The sequence below is a fragment of the Ambystoma mexicanum genome, chromosome 12 (assembly GCF_040938575.1).
Source record: "Ambystoma mexicanum isolate Mex_15411 chromosome 12, UKY_AmexF1_1, whole genome shotgun sequence".
NCBI classification, from domain to species: Eukaryota; Metazoa; Chordata; class Amphibia; order Caudata; family Ambystomatidae; genus Ambystoma; species Ambystoma mexicanum.
In genome coordinates, this window is record NC_090936.1 from 73720226 (window position 1) to 73743296 (window position 23071).

Sequence of the window (23071 nt, forward strand, 5' to 3'; positions counted from 1 at the left end):
ATTTCACTTTCACAGTTCACTGCGAACCAAAGACTTTCGATTGTGCAAAAGATTTGACTTAAACCCTCGCAGGACCACTTTGATTCTCTTCCTCATAAATCATATTCATATTTCATAAGTTCTGTTGGCGGGATACATTCAGGCAGAGAGCTTTCGATTGGGCACACACACAGTGCTGGACCACTCTGCTACTTAGTATCGTGAGTTCACATCTCAAAGTTAAAAAAAATGATCATCAGCTTTCCTTTTCATTTACATCTTTCATGAAACGCCTTTTCAATTCTACTTCACAGGACACTTTTTTGCCACCCATAACCTTTGTTCATACGCAGCCCGGTTTCACACACTTGCCGTCAACTCATAGTTCCGCTCGCGGCTTTGATCATGGAGTGAAGGGCGAAACCACAGCGCTGCACTCCCCCCGCCTCCTCCCCTCACTCCTCTCAGAATCGACTAGTCATGCAGGAGGGCTCCCGATATCTCGGACACGCATTACAGGATTCTCTGGCCACATTCATCTGCCTCACACGTGCTGCTTCAGAGTTTTCAACAGCCCAGCGATTACTTGTCAAACGGCCCAACGGCATCACCCTCCTTGGTTTCATTCCGTAACTTTCTGTCTGGCTTCCTCGATTCAGCTGCGGTCTAGAATAGGCTGCTCATTTATGTGCTCTGTCCCGTTCCTTGCCTTGCTCGAAGTGTGTTCCTGTGCTCTGCATTTTATCCAGGTAGGGGAAGGCAAAGGGGATTCAGGTGTGAGTGGTTCCACACAATTGCCTGACTTTGCCTGACCACGGCACTGGGACATGTTCGAGTCTGTCTTTCCCCAGTGTTTAAAGGGAATGTATATGTGTTCGTGCAGGGAAGGGTGGGGGGGTGGTGAATTACAAAACTCATGTACTTGATCGGGAAAGAGGGAGTAAAGGTTTTGAAGGAGGGGGCACCACATCTCACCATTAGATGCCCCACACCCACTCCCCAAGGTTCCCCATCCAGGTGATCCTCTCGCACCGGTCCACCTCCAGGAACTGGATCCAAAAGCAAGATGTACAGCGTTTCGGGCAACTGTCCGGACTGAAAATATACTGAGAAAAGTCTAAAATCCTGCCGCGGACTCAAGTAACGACTCAGTTTGTTACCACACCTGCGTTTAAATGGTGCCCGAAGGGTATTTGACATCGGGGTGCAGGTCACCACAGAAGCGAACACACTATACACTGAAAATTATGTGAAGGTATTAGAACAGCTAGAAATGAGTGTGCTTGTGGATCCGGTTACCGCTCTCAAAGGCAGCCTGCATGGTGTTGGCCAAGATGGTGGTGGTGGTGTCTAAATTGGTATACATATTAAATAATGTCCCCATAGTGCCTCTGGAAAAATACTGGGTGCGGGTGGGGACTATGCTGGCAAGAACAGTCTGGCAGGTAGCCCAGGATTCCATACATTATGCTCACCAAACCATATGAGCAGGGGGAGATGGACTACCCGGACATGCTTTTGTATTATGTAGCAGCTCCGGTCCAATATGCAATTTGATGGTGGGCAACTGTTACTGATGTACCGCATGTTGGCATAGAGAAGGCGACTGCACACCCGGACGACCTGTGGGGCAGTGTTATGGGGCGTAGTCCAGAAACCTTGCATAGAAGTTCAGCATGTAGATACCACAAATTGGGCCAGGGACTGGTTGGGAAGATTGTGGGGTAGGTTAAGCTCTATACCCCAGACTTTGCAATATATAGAACACAGGGCATTAAGCTGACACACAAAACAATCTTCCGGCTACACTTTGAAGCTCTCGGGTTCACACACTGGAAGATCTATTTTTGGACGATAGATTCATAACCTTGGAACAGTTGCAGAACAGAGGGCAGTTGCACGGTGGTTACCACTTTATTATACTATAGACGCCAAAGTGAGCTCCAGGCTCGCTGGCCATGTAGGCCAGGGGAGCCGCAGACTTCAAAGGTTACACAGATGATCGTGTAACCAAGATATCACAGAGCAGTCTCCTCCCTATTTAAGATGGTCGAGGAACAAAGGGTAGGGGTAGAGGACAAGGCCAGGGAAAATTGGGACACCACACAGGTTGTAGTGCTGACTGATCGTCAATGGCAATAGGCATGTTTGCAAACTAGAAAGGTATCTCTCAACGCTTGCTACAGGATTACACACTACAAATACCTCCATCAAATGTAGCACACACCTTTACGGTTAAAATAATGCTACCCTGATAGGAGCGCTAATTGTTGTAGATGATGTGACGAATCCTACGGATCCCTTGGAGAACTGTCTAAAGTCTCCCCCCGGGTGACCAGGGAGAGGCAGACGCTTCCTGATCCTGACCTTGGGGGTGGTGCACTGCAGGAGTACCACCTGGGAGGAGACAAGGCCCAGGGTGACGTGGAGATCCCATGGGATGAGACGCAGTATTTGTCAGTTAAAAGAGAGAACCTTTTAAAGTTGATACCACAGGTAATGGCCTATTGTCATTATGATGTTTCTGAACTACATATAAGATCTGTGGCTCTGGGCAAAAATGCTGTAAAACCTGAACAACCCTTAACCAAAGAAAAACCATTCAAGGTATTCAGGATAAAATTCCTCCCTACTCCCAAAGGTATAATGAAAAGGAATGTAGAAATATTGCCTCAAATTAACTGTCTTTCTCTATAAATGCATTCTAATGGTTCATCCTTAAATGACTCTAAGGAAAATACATCTACCCTTAAAACAAAGAAGTTAGTAAAAAGATCCGATTTTATTATTGGGGACTACAAGTCCCGCAGAAGTACTGGGATGAGGAAGAGGTCATGCTGTAGTAGTAGTCAGGCAATTAAGCCTAATGGCCCACTCCTGAGGGAAGCTGAGAGACTTAAAGGGCCCCCTCAGGTGCAGGCAGTTAGGAGCTTGAACTGTGCCTGGAGTGTATGAAGCAGAGGCAGAAGGAAGAAGGCACAGTGTTGGCAATCCAGGCAGAAGTGGGAGAACCAAAGGGACGCTGGGACTATGATGCAGCAGATTTCCCCTGTTTGTCCTGTGAGGGTCTTGTTCCCCCAAACTCTGCTATGCAAAGGCTGCGCAGTGGAAGGCATGTAGGAAGGCTGCCTTTCCCTATCTGATCCTAATTGCAGAGGTTGCGCAGCAAGAAGCGTGTCCGAGAAGAAACAGTGGGTCTCAGGAGCGAGAGGGGCTCCTTAATTGAGTGGGCGGAATTGAGACACCGTCAACGAGGAAGGGTGTGGGTCCCAAGTGAAGCCAGAAGTCTTAGAAGTTGTGCAACACGTGTAGAGAGGAAAACAGAAGACGGTGAGTTAAACCTGGCATTCATATTCCTTGCTCGAGCACTGCCGGCAACAGTATCCAGCTTAATAATAACTTGTGTAAGCGTAGAAGCGAGGCAAAGTTGTTTGTTTAGTCTTTAACAATGGGACACTTGAAATGTGCACTTGCGTGTGATTGGGAATTCCTATTTCACTCGCGTGAAGAGCAAACGCTAAGAAAACTATGAAGAAGTCGTTGTGTGTGCCTAATTGCGTTTCTTCAAAGAAGGATGATCTCTGAAGCCTTAATCATGGAGACAACAATTACTCATAAAGAGATGTCAAGTGTTTACATGTTTTATCTGAAGTTGGAGATAGCAAGCGTTGCCCAAGCTAAGAGTATTCCCCAATTGAGACTGAAACCAGTATTTCCCAAAGCCAGAGAACCATTTAAACACCAACATTGCCTACAATACAATTGTGCAAGCATTACCAGAAGCCAAGAGAGTGGCACCAAAACCTCTAGGTAATTATTCTGGCTAACAGGTGGCAGAGGGATGAAGGCCAGGTTGGGGAAGGGAAAACTGCTACTTATAATAAATATCCTTTGAAACTGTTATAACCTACATTGCCAAAGACTGTAGACGCAAGAGAGAAGTAGGCTGTTGTTGGTTGCAGATAGGCAAGAGAGACATAGACGCTGCCGCTTTGGAAAAGGGATATTCAGAGGAAGAGTGTGCCTTGCCTACCTGAAGGTGTTGAAATATCGGAAAGTGAATCTTGTTATAACCACAACCTGTTTGAAGTTAAAAAACACTGAAGCTGTAGTTGTGCCACAAAGCACTGAAGCAGTGCTGGTATATTTGGTTCACAGTAGATGCAAGACTGCAGGAGCACAAATGAAGCAAAATACTATGAAGCAAAGGGAGTAGCTTCTCATGGTATAACTCTAGTAGACGTTTTTGAAGTGTAAGTAAGAGTGCTGTGAAATTATCCTGACAAAGATACCTACTGTATCTCCTAATCTTGTAAAGAGAGACATGCAAAATATTAACCAAGAACTGTGTTTCATTACCAATTACAGAAGTTGCATTTCTTTTGAACTGTGGCAGTTTGTGGGGGCAAAGCATTGTGGCAGGGAATAACAGTGATTATATTTGTTGAGGAAGTGGAAGTACTTATTTCACCAAGAGGAAAATCTTTGCTGTTGTTGGAACTTTGGTTAACAAAACTTTGCTTTGCCATTGAAACATCAAGAACTGAATTGAGACTATATTACCTACATGGATTTCCTTGTTTCTTTTTTTTGTTGATCATTGGAGCTGAATTTACCTTGAAACCCAGAGAAGGTTATCAAGAAACTGTGAATAGCGAGCTGGGGATGCTGGAAGGGTCCAGAGAAGCAAGAGGGAGACGTGAGCTGGAGAGAACCTGGAAGTCCTGTAGAGGAAGAACTGCCCAGACACCGGGCCTGTGAGTGCAGGTGAAGCTGCAGTGTGGAGTGGGAGCTGTGCCTCCAGGTAGCCAAACCAGGGGCAGCTGGGGTTGCCTGGCAGCACCCACATCAGAGCTCCTCCCCTGAGCGAAACAGAAGAGTCCAGGCCTTTGAGGGGCAGGCAGTAGGACCCTGACCTCAGTCAAACTCCCCCTTGTCCTTCTGTTGCTCCCAAATCGCAAGAATGCGGTTTTCGGGTAGCTGGTGAAGTGGGAGTAAAATAGTAGGAAGTGCATTCTGGGACTGGAAGTCCAAACCCATTTTTTTTTTAAACTAAGAGGGGACACTTGTGTGAACATTGAGGGGTCCAAGTCCGGCTGAGGGAGACCCTTGTGTGAACATTAAGGAGGGGTCCGAGCCCACCTGAGGGAGACCCTTGTGTGAACAATAAGAGGGGGTCCGAGAACCCTAAGAGCTTTCGGGGATAAGTCGAGAGCACAGAGAGGACCTTGAAAGCCAGAGTGCAGAAAAAAGCCTTGAGAGACCAGAGGGGAATGTGGAGCTTAGACGGCGACTCAGTGCTGGAGAGAGGCTGTGGCATGGCTCGGGAGACGTATGTCCAGGAAATCGGGAGCAGGCAGGCTGGAAGCTGCTGGCCATGTCCTAAATGAAGGTGAAATTCAGGAGAACTGTGAACACGGCAACCAGTGAGTTTCCAAAAACCAAAGAACCCTGGTGCGTGTAAGTGTCAAAGAAGGGATAGAATAACAGAGTGCTCCGGTACCGCGGTTGTGTCCAGTCGAAGGTCTCTGTTTTTGGTGTATCGTATCAGAAAAGGAATGAATGTGAAATACATCGAAGTGGTCATGCAGAAGTTAAGCAAAAGCCTTGCACAGTCGAATGTCTTTGATTAACTAATTAGGAGTGTGAACGACAGGTCCGAGGTCCGGTTAAGGGAGATCTGTGGAATTGTATAAACTGGTGATTGAAAGGTCTGAGCCCGGCTGAGGGAGACCCATTAGAAACCGTGAACCCTGAAACTTGTGAATTTTAAAAATCTGAAGAAAAGAAGGAACTTTGTTTAGTTGGTTTGTTACTCCAGGCATTCTGCGAATAAGAGGCTTTTGAAGGGAAATGGACTTTGGCGCAGAAGGCCCGGATATTGGTATCCTGACCTGCATCCTCGTGCTGGAGAAGCCAGAGTATGTGCTAAGCTCGAGTGTGCCACCTTGCCCCATGCTGAAAACGTGGGGAAGGGAAGATTCCAGCTGCCCTGACATATTGTTTCTTGAACACACTTTCTTTTACATACAATATTTCCCCATATCATTTGTATTTCGAAGTAAGGATTGGCAATAGGTTTTTTTAGTATAGGCCTTTTTGTTTTGACAAGACTCCACTAAGACTGTGTTATTTATACTTTGATGGTCGTAGCTTGCTCCCATCCTTAGATGTAGGGTTAGATATGCGTTCATCCAACCCATTGAAGTTCAATAAACGCCCTTGAACCGTGCCTCAGTTGTGTCTGTCTTCATTATTGCCACCATGAATTCCTTACAGAGTGTTCTCCTTTAGTTTTGATAGGCAGGGAAATTATCATCAGAGTAGGGATAGTGAGGCGTTTAATGACATTTATCATTTAAAAAAATTACATATTTTAAACAATCATCTAATTGTCCGCATTGCATTGCTGACCACACACAATGCCGAGGTCAGAATGCAAACTTTCTATATAAAGCGTGACATTGCAATAAAGTGCATTAACTATGGCAAGATCTAATAAATGGAATACAAAACATGTTGGGGGAGGATATACCACCAACACCCCTGGCATGGCTTCTTGCAATCCTCCCTCGGGAGGGTATGCTTGGACACCGTTTGCTGGGGCTGGCATCGGTAGTGGCCAGAGTGTTGAAAGCTGGGGCCTGGATGAAGGCACCAGCTCCCACCTACGCTCAATAGCTGAGGTGTATGGAGAGCTGCGAGGAGAGAGAAATGCTGTACGCGGCTTCACTTCCAGGTAGGAGTAGATCTAAGGAGATACGGGGACCCCTTCAGACTTATGTAGTGCAGCGTGAAGAGATAGGGCCTTCATAAGGAATCCTGGAATGGTGGCATGGGGCAATTACCCGAGACAAAGCGAAGGGGTAAGCTGTGGCATATTGGGCAGTACCAAGTCTGAGCCCACCCAATAGGGAGGCAATAATGATATTTGGGGATTCCGGGAGATTTGAGGGGTCAGTACTCGGCAAAAGAGATGGTGTCGGTGTGTATAAGAGGACCTGTGGTAGAGTGTCTGTATCCACACAAAGCATGGATAGTGCGAACCCATTTGTACACCGGGATGTGTAGGATTTTACGTAAGTTTGCAGCTAACAGTTGGTTATGTTGTGTTCTTTTTTCTTCTTTATATAATGTGAAAGAATTGCAATGTGATGTGATGCAAAGATGGAAAAAAACACACAGTTTGAAAAAAAAACCTTCTTTCTTAAAACCTCTCCAATACAAATTATACAAAGTTGATACAGCCACACAATACACAAAATTCATGCCGACACGTGTTTCGTTTAGAGGTCACAATTATTCTTATGTGGCTTCTAGCAAGCTTTTTCCAAGCTACACCAATCCTTTTGATTAATACATTCATTAATCATGATCTGAATTCAATTGTAGCAGATGACTTAAGTTTCACTCATTAGTTTCCCATTGCAAATATGATCATGTTCTTTCTTGTCTATTTCTGTAATTTTGTGTATTGTGTGGATGTATCAAATTTGCATAATTTGTATTGATGGAAGTTTTAAGAAAGCAGGTTTAAAAGATATGGAAATTATTGGTTTACAAGGTGTAGTTTTCAGAATGAATTACACAATTGATTAAACATCGGAACATCAACATACATCTGGTATCGAGGTGTGTTAATTGTGTGGCGCAGTAGGGGTTTATTGTGAAATGGTTCAGTTCAAGTGCTCTTACAGCTTGGGGCCAGATTAACACTATGCTGCCATATTTAGGAAGGATAGATGTTGGTGTTTGAGTAATGTAAGGGTCCATAAGAAAGGCTCGGACACAATGGTGGCATGATTTTGGATAAGTACTTTTATAAATAATAAGAGGGTTGGAAAAAATGCCTCTCTGGAATGAAAATGTCAGGTAGTTTGAAACTAAGAAGTCTTTCACAGTGTCCAGAAACCTACTTCTGTTCCGAACACTAAAATAATTGTGCAAATATGTCCTTTTCTTAAAGTACAAAGTGTTCTTTGTGCTCACAGACAACAGAAATGTTCCCAGTCTGGCTGTAATAAAGTGATGCAAAATAAGTTTCCAAAATGCAGGATTCCAAAGGCTACTTTCGCCTAGATGTATTCTTCTCTTAAGTTTCCAGCTAACTCGCGAGGAACTGTTGCTTACCAGGTTAGCATGATTCCCTGCCACGCAAGTGTTTTCTCTTGTAATGTCTCTTTTCTCCTTTCTGGGTCCCAAACACTCTTTGCTTCAAACACATATGGGTGCGAGTCCCAGGCTCACATGGTTGCTTTGTATCTACTTGGTCCACTCTCCTTTCGCAACTTCTCGGATCAAATTGCATCCCACTTTGCCAGGGAATCAGACTTCATTGGGCATCGAATTACTTCTGTGGAGGAATCACTTGAGGTTACTGGAGACCTATGGCGTCTCTTCTTCGCCTTCTTGGAAGAAGACAAAGATTTCCGCGATCGAGTCCTCGATCTGGACCTCTTCGACTTTTTACCCTGGGAAGAGTCTCTAGACTCACCAGGTTTTTTCTCCCACTTCGAAGAAGACTTCAATGCCAACCTCCCCACTGCCAGTTTTCCTCTACGCTCCCTGAGAGCTTTCTCTGTCATGGCCTGACAGAACCCACAGTTGTCGGTATGGTGCCCGGAGCCCAAACACTACAGGCAGACGCGATGAGGATCCATGATGGACATTTTCGATGCTCAGTCGTGGCATTTTTAAAAACCCGACTTTGGTGTCGAAGGAGTAGGTGAAGAAGACATTTTTCTGATGAAAAACTGAAGCGCGCCCTAATTACTCAAAGCATAAGCACGGAAAAACGGAACTGAAGAAAACGTGCGCTGAATGCGCTATTTATGCTGATGATGGCGTTGACGGTCATCGGAGGCCCTCAAAGCTAATCGACGTGGCGACTCTGCATTCAGCACCCCCTGTACAAAAAAAAATCAGAAGCAGTGAAGCTGGAGAGATCTATTATCATAAGATAAGGAATACGTGGGAGAAACATCATCAAAAGAACTTTACCAAGGGTAAGTAACTTGTTCTTCTAACATCCCCATGCTCGCCAGCAAGGTCGAGTATCATGCAAGTGGTACTCGGCCTTCATAAAAACTACTCGCCAATGCTAGTGGGCTAGAAGATTTAGCAAGCCCTGCTTTTCTAAAGATAGTTTGTCTTTGACGATGATTGTCTTTTGATTACTGTGCCTTCCTTCTGAATGTAAACAGCATAGAGTAGAAGTGGTTAGTAGCCTGGCAGTTTCTCATTGGCATACTCTAGAAGTGGTACTACACTTTTTGGTTGTGACGGGGTTGAGGCTTTGGCTCTTCAACTACCCAGTGATTCCAACAATAGGCAGGTAAAGCGGTCTTTCATATCAACTGATGATATTGATTACATTCAAAAGTGCAGGTTATTGCTGTCAATGTACCGGGACTAGGATAGGTAACAGTTCCTGGTTATCTGTGCTTGGCAGGGGCAGGTGGCCAGCCCAACGGTGAGTTAATGTCATGCTTGCGTGTGCTTGTTAAGACACATGGGTATGGTTTGTTTGTGCTTCTATAGTGCAGATTCTGCAACAAGATTTACTGTTTGTGATGCTTAAGTGGGAAGAAATAAGTGAACTGTTGACCTAAGGAGCTCTATGCCGTAGACATATTAACATATGCACAGCTTGCCCTGAATACTTGTTATATTTTCTTCTGTCTAATAGGATAATGGACACTTGAGTTATGCTTGCCCTAAAAATATGCTGGGAGAACGTGAGCCTCCAAAAAAGAAAGAAAAGAAGAAAAAGAAAATGATTGAACCTGAAGAAGAAATGTAGCTATATTTCTGTGTATTTCTCTACTAATATTTTCTTTGTCATTCATGAAAGGAGGTTATTGTAGAAAGGAAATGGATATGGGTTGTTTGACCTACTGCCCATTTGGCCTAATTTGATTGACTTATTTCTTTTTGACCTCCTGCGGAGGAAGGCACCCTATAACCTCCGCTAATGCGGGGGGAGTCCCCCCCGCACCTCCACCCGACTTTCCCCCACCTCAACCTATTCCCTTACCCCACCCCACAAGTATTTTTGTTATTAAAGTGTGCCATTTGACCGACCGAATTAGGTCAAAAAGATGCGGTCAGATGGGAGTAGGTCAAATTGGCATTAGGTCAAATTGGACAATACCGAGGAAATCGCCTCAAGAGCTGTAAAACTGTTTTAACAATGATACATAATTTACATCAATGTATACTTGGTGTACCCTCACATGATGGGCACAGTGGCTTTCGTGATCTGCCATGATTGGATTGGTGACATTAAGATTCTGGAGAAAGAGGGGCAAGTGGTGCCACAGCGGGGTAGATAACTGCACCGGGGCCAGTTATCAGGGTATTAGCATAATTGATCTAAAAACATTTGACCTAAAACATTAGATCTTTTTGTTATTTATTTATTTTGGACTTTTCTTCAGTAAAACATAATTAAATATATATGTATGGGGTGGATAAGGGTATAGATTGGGTTGAGGGGAAGTTGGGGGGGGGGGTGGTTGCAGGGGGTCTCCCACCGCATCATTTTAGACTGAAAAAAGGTCAAATAAATTAGATCAAATATGATTAGGTCAAACGTTTTAGGTCAAATACACCCAAACCGTTATCAGGGTATGCAGACCATGCAGGTTTACACCAAGAGTTTTCTGGATGAAGCATCTTAGTTTGTCGAGAGATTTGATGTTGCGTTGATGGGACACCGGTCATGGTCTTCATCCAATGCAAAAGTATTTCAAAGCTTTGTCTTGAGACCCGTAAACATTTCTAACCAAGTTTTTACACTTTGGGACATGAAAAAGTATGTGTGATATTGAATTGTTACTGTTTTGACCAAAGTGGAAAATGTGTAAAACCTGATTTCTTAGTTTAGACATTGCATTTGCATTAGCTTAGTTATTTTAGTGTTTACCTTCCTAAATAGCAGTTCTGGTGGAATTACTATCTCTGGACATGAAATTAAGTATGCCAGGAATGTGCTTCTGCTCGCCCACACTTCACATTGTCCTATGTTTCAGTGTCCAAGAGGAAGAAAGTGAAGATGAAGGAGAGGACCCTGCATTGGATAGCCTCAGTCAAGCCATAGCTTTCCAGGTGAGGTGCCGAAAGTCAATTTTTTGTTATCATCACAGAGCTTGTTCTTTATTTAATTAAATGGATGTGCATAGTCATTTGAGGGTGTTGGCCCTTCCCCTTTTCAAAATGCAGACATTTAAGCAATAAATTGTTTCAATTGTGCCTCATTCTAAAGAGTCGTCAGTATATTAAATAGCATAGTGGGCAGGGGAATGAGGGAGTGGTTGACCGTGCACGAAAAAACAGATCCAAGCAGGTAATATCGGGGACCCTTGTGTTTTACTTTGCCTCTTTGTTATAACATGGCGATAGCTAAGCCAATGTTTGTTGGTTGGATCACCAGGCTTTCAATGAGTTCTTCTCCAAGTAGTGGGGCCCTTCCCCCCCCCCCATATGACTGATTTCCTAATCAGAGTTCAGGACCATGCACCATAAGACTGCCAGAAGACTATAGTGCCCTTGGGAAGTTGCTTTACGACTCTGACTATCTTCTCAGTCTTAGACTTGGAGCTGTCAGCAGCAGCGCAAGGGAGTCCAAGAACTACTCGATACAGCTTTTCCTCGATTGCTTCAGATTTAAATGAAGTCATGACTCCCCATACACCGTGTGAGGGCTCAGCAATGAGAAGTAGACACAAAGTTGTGGCATTCTCAGTCAGACATTTTATTAAACAGAATGGGTTGGAAAAACGCCTGTCTAACCCTATTCTAAAGAGGAATTTCCCTACCTAGAAGACTAAAGATCGGTCTGTGTCAAGTAGTCCGTAACGTAAAAGCTGTCCTTGTGTCCAAAATGCTCTAAGCTGACCCTCACACTAGAAACAAAACAACAAAGGGTGCAAGGAAATGTCTTTGACTTGATGTTAGCAAAAAGTGTTCACAATCAAAAAATATAAGGCTGACTCCTCCAAATAGTGTTTTCCAATTAGAAACCATTGGATCCAGAAGGTGGTTCCCTTTCCCCTCGATTATTTTAGGTAGGATGGCAAAAGTGGTTCTTTATCCTTTGTGTCTTTGTACTGCACTCGCAAAGTTCGTGTTTAAAAAATAAACTCCATAACAGTCTTTCTTTAGCGGATTGGATTGCCTGGTATACTCCCTTGCCAGGAATCCTTCTATGGGTTTTTAGATCTCCTGGTATCTTCCACCAATGTCAAAATCTTTATACAACATTGGGTGCCTGGTGTATTTGTGTGTCAGGATTTCTTTCATGGGCTTCTCAGATCCCCTTACAAACTCCTCTACCAGGTATCTTTGCACAATGTCATACTGGCCTGCCAGGACTTCTTATCTTATTTGTTTCACTGTTCTTTTCACTACACCACAGTAGCATATACCCTGAGGTGCTCGGTATATTTGCCTATGTTAACACTTGCTTCAGCTGTGCCCAATATTGGCATTGCATGCATCTGTACTTGCTTGGGGTTTGTTGCTGCACTTTGCCTTGTCGGCATTCACATTTTCTTCTTATTGGGTACTGAATTGGTATTGGGTTTTGTTTGCATTCAAACCACTTTGGAGCATTGTCCGTATTAGCAATCTCATACCATTCAGTCAGTCAGTTGCATGTATGTCGGTAAGACGCAGGGTCCCCAATGACTTTGCTCAGCCTCACCAGACTCATAGCGCATCCAGCTCTTGGCGTGCCTCTGCGATGAAGCCTCCTCACTGGGTCGGCTTCTTACATGGTGCAGACGTTCCCCCCCAGCATTTCCTGCAGCTCTGCAATAACTTGCCGGCTTTCCTCTGTGGCCTGGAGCAGAGAATGCTGCCTCTCGGCACAACCGTACCTCCAGGAGCTCTGCTGCGGCCGCCAGTGCTTCCACAGTCCTTCAGGTCTGCCTGCGGTGCCCCTCCTCCCTTCTCGCCATGCCGTTTTGTGTCTCTTGCATTTTGCGAGCCGCCGTGTCGATTTGCACGTTTTCTCTCGCACTGTTTTCTGGTGCACAATTCCCTCCTGTACTGCCTCTGCCATTTTTAAATGTCCTGCGCACTTTAGGTCAAGTAAAACAACTAGCCTGCACATTAGGCTTTGGGATTCTCTTGGTTTGCATAAACTCCTTCCTCCTCTTCCTCGTCTCAGTACCTGAGGGAGTTGAAGTCCATAGATTTACTTAATTTCTCGGATGTTGTTGTTCAAAATTCTCGCAAAAAGACACCTCAAAATCAGAGATGTTATGTATGAGTTGTGAGTGTTTGGGTCATCAGTGGGGGCTTGACTAGAGTGATATAGAGGAAGGATTTTCTAACTTTCACTATAAGAGGGAACTGTTGGTGCTAATAAGCCATTAAGGTCTCGGGTATTATAGGGTCTTCCTCAGGGCAAAACTGCGTCTCATCTGATGGAGTCACCACCTCCCCTCGGTAGTTGTCTCTTCCCATATGATCCTCCCTCTTATAGCCACCTCCAGGGTAAGGATCAGGTAGTGGCTGCCGTCCCCTGGCCACATGGGCGGAGGTCACCACCGGGGAATCAGTGATGACTCCACTGGATTCATCACAACCACCTCCTTGATTGTTTCAGATTTAGAGGAGCCAAAGACCACCCCATGCACGTTGTCCTTGTTTTTTTTTTTAGGATTTAAAAGGTTGGTTTAATACCCCCATACAACCTTACCGTGATTGTTTCAAATTTAAGGGAAGTCCAAGAACCCCCATAACCCGCCTTGATTGTTTTAGATTTAAGGGAAGGTTAATGCAACGGATCGGCTGCATCCACAAGAGGACCACTGCATCCTCATCCTTACAGAGGTGCAAAAAGCAACCTTAATCTCCAGTGAATTAAACTTTCTGGACTTAGATCTTATGATGTCCTGACTTGGAAATTCTAGAAAAATTTGATAAAACTTCAGTCAATAAAAGATACTCTTAACACTAAAAAAGCACTTTAAGGTACTCTCCTGATGAGCCCTCTGACTTGAAGAGGGTGAAACACGTGTAGAGAGTTAAGATTGAATATCATGGTTTAAACCATGTTTGCGAAACTAATAATGTGTAGATTGATTATTTGGTTCTGTCTTTTTAAGATTAATCTACTGTAACACAGATATCACGAATAAGGAAAATATATCAGTTAACGGAAAAACCATTAGTATCAGTATGGCGCAAACAGGATAATACCATTCACAAGAAACCATTCTTCCCTATTTCGACAGTCAAGATAGAGGTATAGACCTGTGCAGACAACTGATCTTGATTTACATATATAAAGTTGGATTTGCCCGAAGAGAAGGAGGTCCTCTGACTGTATCCATTGTAAATTAAGACCACCGCATACATCTTTTCATTGATTGAGATTAATTTCACAAAGATGGAACAGCTTCCTGCAGCCCCCCAAAAAAGGTTGTTCATGTTATTGTGTTACTATCTTTGCATGGCAGTGATTTTTCAATGCAAATATCCCTGGAATTGCTTGTGGGTGTGCACAAGGAGGCATACCCACGTATGCCAATTGTAACTTCTTTTTGTACATGCACATGTTTTTATTTTAATTGTAATTTTTACTGTTGTTGGGTTTAAACAAAATTAATCAGCATTCAGAATTGCTCACATAAAAACATTCCAAAATATTGAAGATTCTAAACAAAACGGACAAAAATCTGCATACATTTGTTACAATAAGTTAAGATTTGCACTTTAGAAACAATATATTGCATCAGAAGTAGACAATGTAACACATTTAAGCATTTAAAATTAGATTAAAGTAGCTATTTTAAGAAATGAAAAAAAAACACCACCGCTAAAACAACCAAATTAGTTGGGCCATCTAGGCATCTATTCCATAATGAGTCGCACTCCATAAAAGATACCTATTGTACACAACTTTTAAAATATAACATTTGATTGGTTAATCATGCCGAACAAACAATTACTAGATGTAGACTCTTGCTCGTTTGGATCCTTATAAAATCTGTAGACCACGTTATCACTACTAATCTTTTTATACATTGGCAGATTCTGTATGGTAGGGTGCTAGTTCCACTGAAATCTTAAAAACTAAGTCTGAATAAACTTTTACAAATATTTATACGAACAAGGGGCACCACAAGATTTTTGTGATCAAAAAAAGTTGCTAAAGCGAGGGATGGCTATGCAGGTCCTTAAGAGTGTTAATCCAATCCCTTTGATGCAATAAGCCTTTAACTTTACGAGGCGTGGCTAGAAGTACTTCTCTAGAGCCCAAAACCTCAAGTATTGAATCACATGCATCCACATAAGGTATTCCCCTCAGCTATGCCACATTCAAATCCTCATATAATGTGTTTACAACAGGATTCAGAATCTTTAGAAAAAATGTAAAAAAAGAATTCCCATTTTGCTCTACTTTTCAGAGATGGTAGTCCTACTTTGAATCTTATTGCTGCTAACAGATATGACGTAGGGGTTCGAATGACCCTCTTCCAAATAAGACCAACTATTGTTACAAGAAAGTCCAAGACCCATGTATTCAAAACTATGATCCCATAAAGTAATTTGGGGACTATTTTACCTTCTTAAAACCTTAATGATGGAATGATAGAGTATTTGACATACTTAGCATTTATTTTTATTAGTTGATTTTCAAGAAAAATAGCTCTAGTACGTAGCCTCTTTTTTTATTGGAAATGTACAGGGCTTACTGGGAATGGGGAAACCAAGATATACAAAGTTATCAACCCATTCTAATTCATTAGTATAATTCCACTATGTAAAGTTAGTCAACGATCTTCTAGCCATGCATTCCATTATTATGGTCATCCCAGAATTAATTTTGAGAGCATTTGACTGGGCAAAACAAGTAAAAGCCTTAAGTAACAGCTGCAAAACGATCGCAACGCAATCAAACAACAAAAAATCATAAGCATAAGCCAACCAAACAAACTTAAATGTATAATTTTTTGGGGAAACAAAAGCTGCATGCCTAATATAATCATCAACACCAGAAAGATACAGATCAAAAAAGCAAGGGGCTAAAATGCAACCCTGTATAAATGCAAACTTTGCGAGTTAGAGAACCCTCATGATCCAACCGAACTTGCACATTAGAGTGCTCATGTAGACCTATAATTAAACGCAACAAACGGGAATCCCCCACTGTGCAAGCTTTGACAACAGAAGTTCATATTTACTCTATCCAGCACGGTTGAAAGATCGATAGTCGCAGCATAGAGCGAGTCATATATTTTAGCCCAATCATGGGATTGCAAGCTTTTCAATATGAACCTGTTCAAATTTGTCCCAGGATTTTCCTGAAGCCTGTTTGCCGTTTCTTGAGCCTGTCTGCTTCTAGAGCCCATTTTTCAAGATGCATTAAGAGGAAGGAAGCAAACGCCTTACTATCGGCATCAATAATAAAAATTGGTGGCTAGTTTTTTGGGTCAGACTGTGGCCCCTTTTTGTAGATTGGCACCACAAAAGCAGTCCGCCAAAAGAAGGGAAAAAGATTCAGATGCTACTATTTCTTTAAACAAAATGTACACCCAAGGCAACTATTCCCCAACCCCCCTCCTCTGGCCCACTTACCTGATTGTTGTGGCTGCCTGCCACTAGCTTTTGCAGGCCATCATGGTAATGGATTGGGAAGGGCACCGTATGGATCCCTGCCTTTCCTAACCGTGGCAGCCATCTTGGAACAGTATTTTCATTAATTGAACGGGACGTGCGCGACATCTTATTCAATGAACGAAAATCCTTTATTGATTTTTCTAACACCCAGGTTTAATGCTTTGGTAATGACAGCGTTATCACCCCGTTCCAATAGCTGGAATGGGGGGGGGGGGGTAATGTCCCATGCCCTCGTTACAAGCCCTTGCTTCGCTCAGGTCTATAACTTGGGCTTTTGGGCCATTACCCCCTGTTCTAGCTCTTGAAACGGGGTGCTAGCGCAATATTGTCAATATGGTAGACCTAACTACCGGGTCATCTTTAAACAGAACATTAGAGAGTTTGTTACGACCGGGAACTCTCAAATTGCAAATTTTTGAAAATCATTTCATGAATACTTTCCTGTTCAAATGTTAAACGCCAGCTATCTCCAACCATTGATGGCAGTGTCATCTTATCTGCCAAAGCTTCATGTGAAAACGTTGTCAAATGATCAACCCAAGCTTTCTCAGAAACTACATTCAATTGTTTCACCAGTTGACGACTCAATCTGATTAATAGTACTCCAAAAAGCTGCCACATTCCTATTTTTCAGTAGGCACAAGATATATTCTGCATCCTTTTGAATAAGACGCACCCGGTACTGTTTTAGCCAGTTAGAATATCTGTGTTTTTGCTTTTTTTATCTGAATAAAACATACAATAGAGTTCAGTTCCACTGACCTTTTTAGTATCCTAATCTTTGGCCATAAGTACCGTTTTACCCCTACAATATTGGAGTCCTACGCATGCAAATGTTTAGAATTACCAGATGACCCTTTGACAGGAACTTTCTAAATGTAACTCTTTATTTTTGGTCCCTACAAATGACTTGGAATTGTCCAAGTTGAAGGTCTGAAACTTCCACGACGGAGACGTGGATTGCATGTGTGAATTCTACATTTAACTTCTTTACAGTAGAGTCATTCCATGATGTCCTGTTGGAACCAAGATTAATCTTCAAATTAACTGGCCCTTTCATGTTCCTATTGAAAATAATCCTAAACGAGTTACAGTGCTTAAACAGCAAATTGTGAACTGATTTGGAGGACCCCTATGCCATGTAAACTGGCTCAGTGTATCCCCCTCTACCGCACTGCTTAACATATGTAAACCAAGGCCAGCAAAACAAGGACATTTCATACCTAGACAACGTTTCTTAGATATATTAAAGAGTGTACAAAGTCAGTGTATATCCCTAAAATATTCTCACTGCCACAGGTAGAATTAAAATCGCCTCCCACCAACACTAAACCGTCCTCAATATTGCCCTCAAGAATGCAAACCCCTTGATGCCAGTACAGGTTTAAAATCAGCAGATGTCTTGATATTCCCATCAATTACGAACTCCATTTGTGCTGCTAATGCACCTTTAGAGATGAGACATATTTTTCTCACATCTAACCCACTACGTGATTGCAAGAGAATCAAAAGACCTCCTGCAGGCCAACCAAAATGCCACTTCGATGGCAGTTGAAATGCAGCACTATAACCATCAAAACCTGGACATAACCTCTCATCATCGATCTCAGTACACAGTTACTAAAAAAGATGAGCATTTATGCAAGAATTCCAGGACACCAACCTGAGAGAGTCTGACCCATTAAACCCAAGGCTATGAGAATCTAGTCTGCTCCCTTTTATGGCAGTTTTACTAACTAGCTATCCAAGACCAATCAGTTTTATCTCCATAGTGTAGTTTCATGTTTTGCACCTTCTGCCCGTTACCTGCAGTATGTAACTCCTTGAATGAGACTATGTCTTGCAAGTCACCTCCTGCTAACACACAATTATCGGAATTTTATAGGCAAGACTTCCGTCGAGCATTAGGCACAATACCATTGCCTAAATGGCTGGCACTCCCTCAAAATGGTGTCATATACAATTTTAGACCCAATAAACAAAATCGCAGAATCGGTTCTGAGAGAGTATACAATCAACCCTTTCAATGTCCTTTGTAGTAATGGCTCTAAAATTCGGGATTTCAGCCAGAAGCGCCAGTACACAAGCTCTATTCAGCACATTGGTATTATTTTCAGGAAGAAGACTCTCTGCCAGCAATTCTAAAAAAGCCGAATTCCTCACTGCATTTTATCTCTAGGAGCTCTGCCAACCTTTATCATGAAGCGAGGACCTGAGCCCAAGGAGCCCTTAAGAACGCTGTGTATCGTCTGTTCTTAAGAAAGAGGCCACCTCCGGGCACAGGTCCATAACCATCAAATGATGCTTTGGCAGTATCTGGAAAAAACAGTAGACGGAGCCCCTATCGGCCCTTCACCCAACGGCATAAATCACTCGAGATGTTCATACTACCATTTGAGGAAATAAGGTTACGATCTGAAATAAAGTTAGTTGGGGCCTTTATCATCTCTGAATACAGTATGGAGGCAAAAAGCATGGATCTTGGTCATTTTGAATAGACAGAGTGACCAGCTGTTTGCCCGTTACATTGCTCAGTGAGGATTGTGGAGCGATCACTACCATGCATTCGCCCCTCCACCATGAGAAAGAGCTTTTCGCACCCATAATAGTTAAGGTGCTCAGCACAGAAGTCCCACCGGCCAAAGAATTCAAAGACCTCCAAAATGTCCTAACGGATTTCTGCGTACACACATTTTGCTCTTCGTGTTTTGGGTCTTTTTGACTTGCGCAGGGGGTCTCTTATTACCCTTCATATACCCTGGTAAATCCCCCACTGCTGCTGATGGAGGAGCTAAGATCAGCTCTTCACGCAATGAGGTAGCGCCCAGCTCCTTGGGACTGTGGAGGACTTCAGACTTAGGTGCCTGCGAAATAGACGAGGGAGCACTATCAGGCGCAGATATATTTGTTAAAGCTGAGGCTGAATTTGTAACAGGTTGCTTGGGTGGCTGCAAAAATTCCATCAACTTTAAATGCATCCTAGAATTGTCAAGCTTACATAGAATGGCTTCCAACATTACAGAGTGAATTTAGTTTCAGATTTAATGTTTTCATATAGCGCTAGTAAATGTTGTAGATGTTTTAGGTCCCAACCTGGAAAAGAGGTTCACACTATGTAAATTCTACTAGGCCATGGTGTGGCTGGGTTAGATGCGATGCTGCAACTAAATATGTGTCCAATGTAGTTAGAAGAATTGAAATGAGTGTTACTTTGTGTTTTAGTTGGCACATTTGCAAGTCACAGTAGGCAGCAACATGAGTAGCAGTGGCATTAATACAATGTATTGTGCAATGTACAGTTTGTAGCGCTGAGAAGTATGTAGTGGGGAGTTTTTTGCATGCGAAAGAAGGGTTCATTGAAGGGGAAACTAACATGTGGGAATTCAACAATGGTTTACATTTGCAGATACATTTTGGCCGTTGGGAAATATGGGTTCATTGTGGATACATTGAGTCACCCCAGAATGCAGGTATCACCTACTCAGAGTCTTAAGTAGCCTGCACGAGTCCCTGAATTTGCAGGGAGGTTTTTTTGTTGTTGCCTCTTTTGAAAAGCTAGATGACCTAGGTCACGGAAGGAGGTTGAAAGCGAACCACATATGGGCAGTTGAGATAACATTGCAAAAGGCTGAAGGCGAGAACGGAATGGAAAGCCATTTGTTAGATTTGTATGGCCAGATTGGGTTCTTAGATGCAAGGTGTAATTTCCCTAGGAGCACAACGGCTTATTTTTTGATGACCAGAAAGGTCTGGTTAGATGGAGAGTTACATCGAGAGCTGATGGGTTATGGGCTTTCAGGGAAATAAGTCGAATGTATGCTGAAGCCTGTATGACTTGAGATGGCAGTTGCAAATAGGATTACGTGAGAGAATGCAGGAAAAATAGTATGAGATGCCGAAGCATCTGGGAGGATAAGGATTTTTTTTATTGCTGCTTCAAAGTAATATTGATATCTCTCCCTCACCTTGCGTTGAAATGTTTTCAGAAAACCCTGCACAATCACCATTTGGGTTAATGGGTTTCTATCACATGGTCTAAATAATAAACAGAGTTAATCATGAACAATAAATGTATATGTGGATTATGTCATATCTGACAATGAAAGAAGATCACATGTGAAACGGGTTGTACTTTGTGAATGTAAGCAATGGAGTTTGTGAGGAGTCAGACATGGAGGCTGACACATAAATGGAGTTTTCTCCCAGTTCGCCATTTATTAAAATAATAAAGGGTGAGAAAAACACCTATCTTTCGCTAACCTAACGAAACCCAGATTAAAGAAAAATGACCTAGTGTCCAAAATGTCTGTCCCTCACAATATTATGTGGAACAAAATCAGACAGGGATCATTTGGCTGTTTCAATGTTGTAACTCAACATATATTCAAATATCAGAAAAACAGAAACTCTTATGATCAGAGGCGAGTCCCCTTGCCCTAGGTAAACTCAGAGTAAACCAAAGTTAATTTCAAGAAAGTTCTTTTCGCCTAGTTCTATTCCAGGTGGAATACACAGTTCTTTGTCTCCATTGCATCCTTCACTTGGCAACAATTGTTAAAGCGTCCACTTGACAGTGCACAAAGTATTTTCTTCATACACTTATTTGCAAAAGTTAATGCAAGAGTTCTACTTCAGTCAGGATGGTTAAACAATAGTTCATCAAACACAGAAGTGGAATTACCAATTATTTTCCACCATAATCATGTACAACCTTCTATCACATTTAAAGTACTTCAAATTCTCTTCTTCCTGGTCCACTTGCCTACCAGGACTAACCACTATGTGTCCCTTTCCTAGTATACTCGCCTGCCAGGACAAAAACTCCTACTACTATTCGTACTCCGTGGCAAGTTTGTTCCCAACATTCCACACTTGTCTCCTCCATGGGGAAGGTTAAATCAACAACAACTTCTGGTTCATCAAGCACATGTGGTGCAGAAAGACAATGGTTCTAATATGCATTTCTTTGCCATTGGCAATGCGGGTAACAATCATCTCCCCCTTAGACCCTCCCCTGCTGTCTCTTATCCTCTTTCCTTCCCCACAACATGTTGTCTGTTGGCAAAGTGATTCACAACTCTCATGACTGCGACCTTCATTCTGCCTTGATAGCTCTACATTTTGATAATGCAAGTAATAAGGTCTCTTGTTGGAATATCTTTCTCTGGGAAAACTGTATCCCCTTTGTTTTATATTTGCCCTTCCTTGGCTTGGGCAATGCTGGTTCCAACCTTCTCTTATCAGGTCTTTCTTTTCAAACAAGTCACATTCACCTTGTTTAACAATTGCTCCCTTTTGGTGTGGGTAAGGTGGATTATATCCTTCTGTTCGCCCTCTCCCTTTTGGGTAATTACATCCAATCTGCTTTCTTTTTATGTCCGGTATTCAAAAACTGCTTTCTTTTAAAGCGGTCTAGTATGGAGCACCCGGGGTCCCCTAGTTCCGATTTATCTTCGCTTCTCCTCCGGACATGCTTATTGTGATTTGCTACTAGTCGGGTCTTCCCTCGCGGTGGGCAGTCACTGTCAGCCTCTTGCTGTACACGCTGTTTGAGGGGTCAGAAATGTGAGGCGGACAACTTGGTAAAGGTTTTTCACAGGTAGCCATTTTATTAACTCATGGTTTGACAAACATCTCGCTATCCCTAACCTAAACCTTAATTCAACTCAACAGAAATGTGCAAACACACATAACTTCAACCAAAACAATCCTTGTGTCCAGGGGTTGATTCCCTTCCCCTGGATTGTTTAAGGAAAACTATCCACAATGTTCTATGCCAAAACCAGTCTCTCAAAAAGGCAATACAAATGTCTCCTTTTCCTAATACTCTGCTCACGATGGCAAAACAAATGTTCCTTCCACAACACTGGTTGGAATATGGCAAAGAAAAGTATTTCCTACTTTTTAGGATGGCTAAACAAATGTCTTCTGAAATAGTGATTCAAGTGTGGCAAAAGGCAAGTCTTTTCAAAGTCTCTGGTTGGCAAAATGATCAATTGAAACAACAACTTAATATGACCAAGTCTCTCTTCAACACACCAGTTCAAGGTGAGTTTCCCAGTGCACTCTCCTGCCAGGAAACTTCTCACTGAAAACTCTTGATATCCTGGTTTACTCTCCTGCCATTTGCCCCTTTTGGCTCACACAGATCCACTGGTGTACTCTCCTGCCAGTTATCTCTTTCCAAAAAGGTTCACTACCTGATACTCTTATCAGGCCTCTCTGCAACATTCACATTCTCCTTAGGAATCACACAATTGTACTTCTTCAATAGCACAACTTTGTTGAATTGTACTTCTTCAATAGCACAACGTTGTTACTTGTGCCAATTTCCCCCATATTAATATCCCATATATGAGGGCTTGTTCAAGCTCTGTCTGTCAACCTTTCATTCAATCTCTCTTCGCAATGCTTGTTCCAAGTTCCCCCCAACTGACATCTCATGTCAGGAGTATTA

The 23071-nt window shown here is 42.7% G+C and overlaps 1 protein-coding gene across 1 annotated transcript in view; it reads left to right on the plus strand.

Annotated features, from left to right (window-relative positions):
* The window catches only part of ZCRB1 (zinc finger CCHC-type and RNA binding motif containing 1), a 67511-nt gene that overhangs the window by 36759 nt on the left and 7681 nt on the right, over positions 1-23071 (plus strand). Inside the window, exons 7-8 of the mRNA XM_069628028.1 lie at positions 9668-9777; positions 11013-11088. Of these exons, the coding sequence (XP_069484129.1) occupies positions 9668-9777; positions 11013-11088 (186 nt within the window). The remainder of the gene's footprint in view (positions 1-9667; positions 9778-11012; positions 11089-23071) is intronic.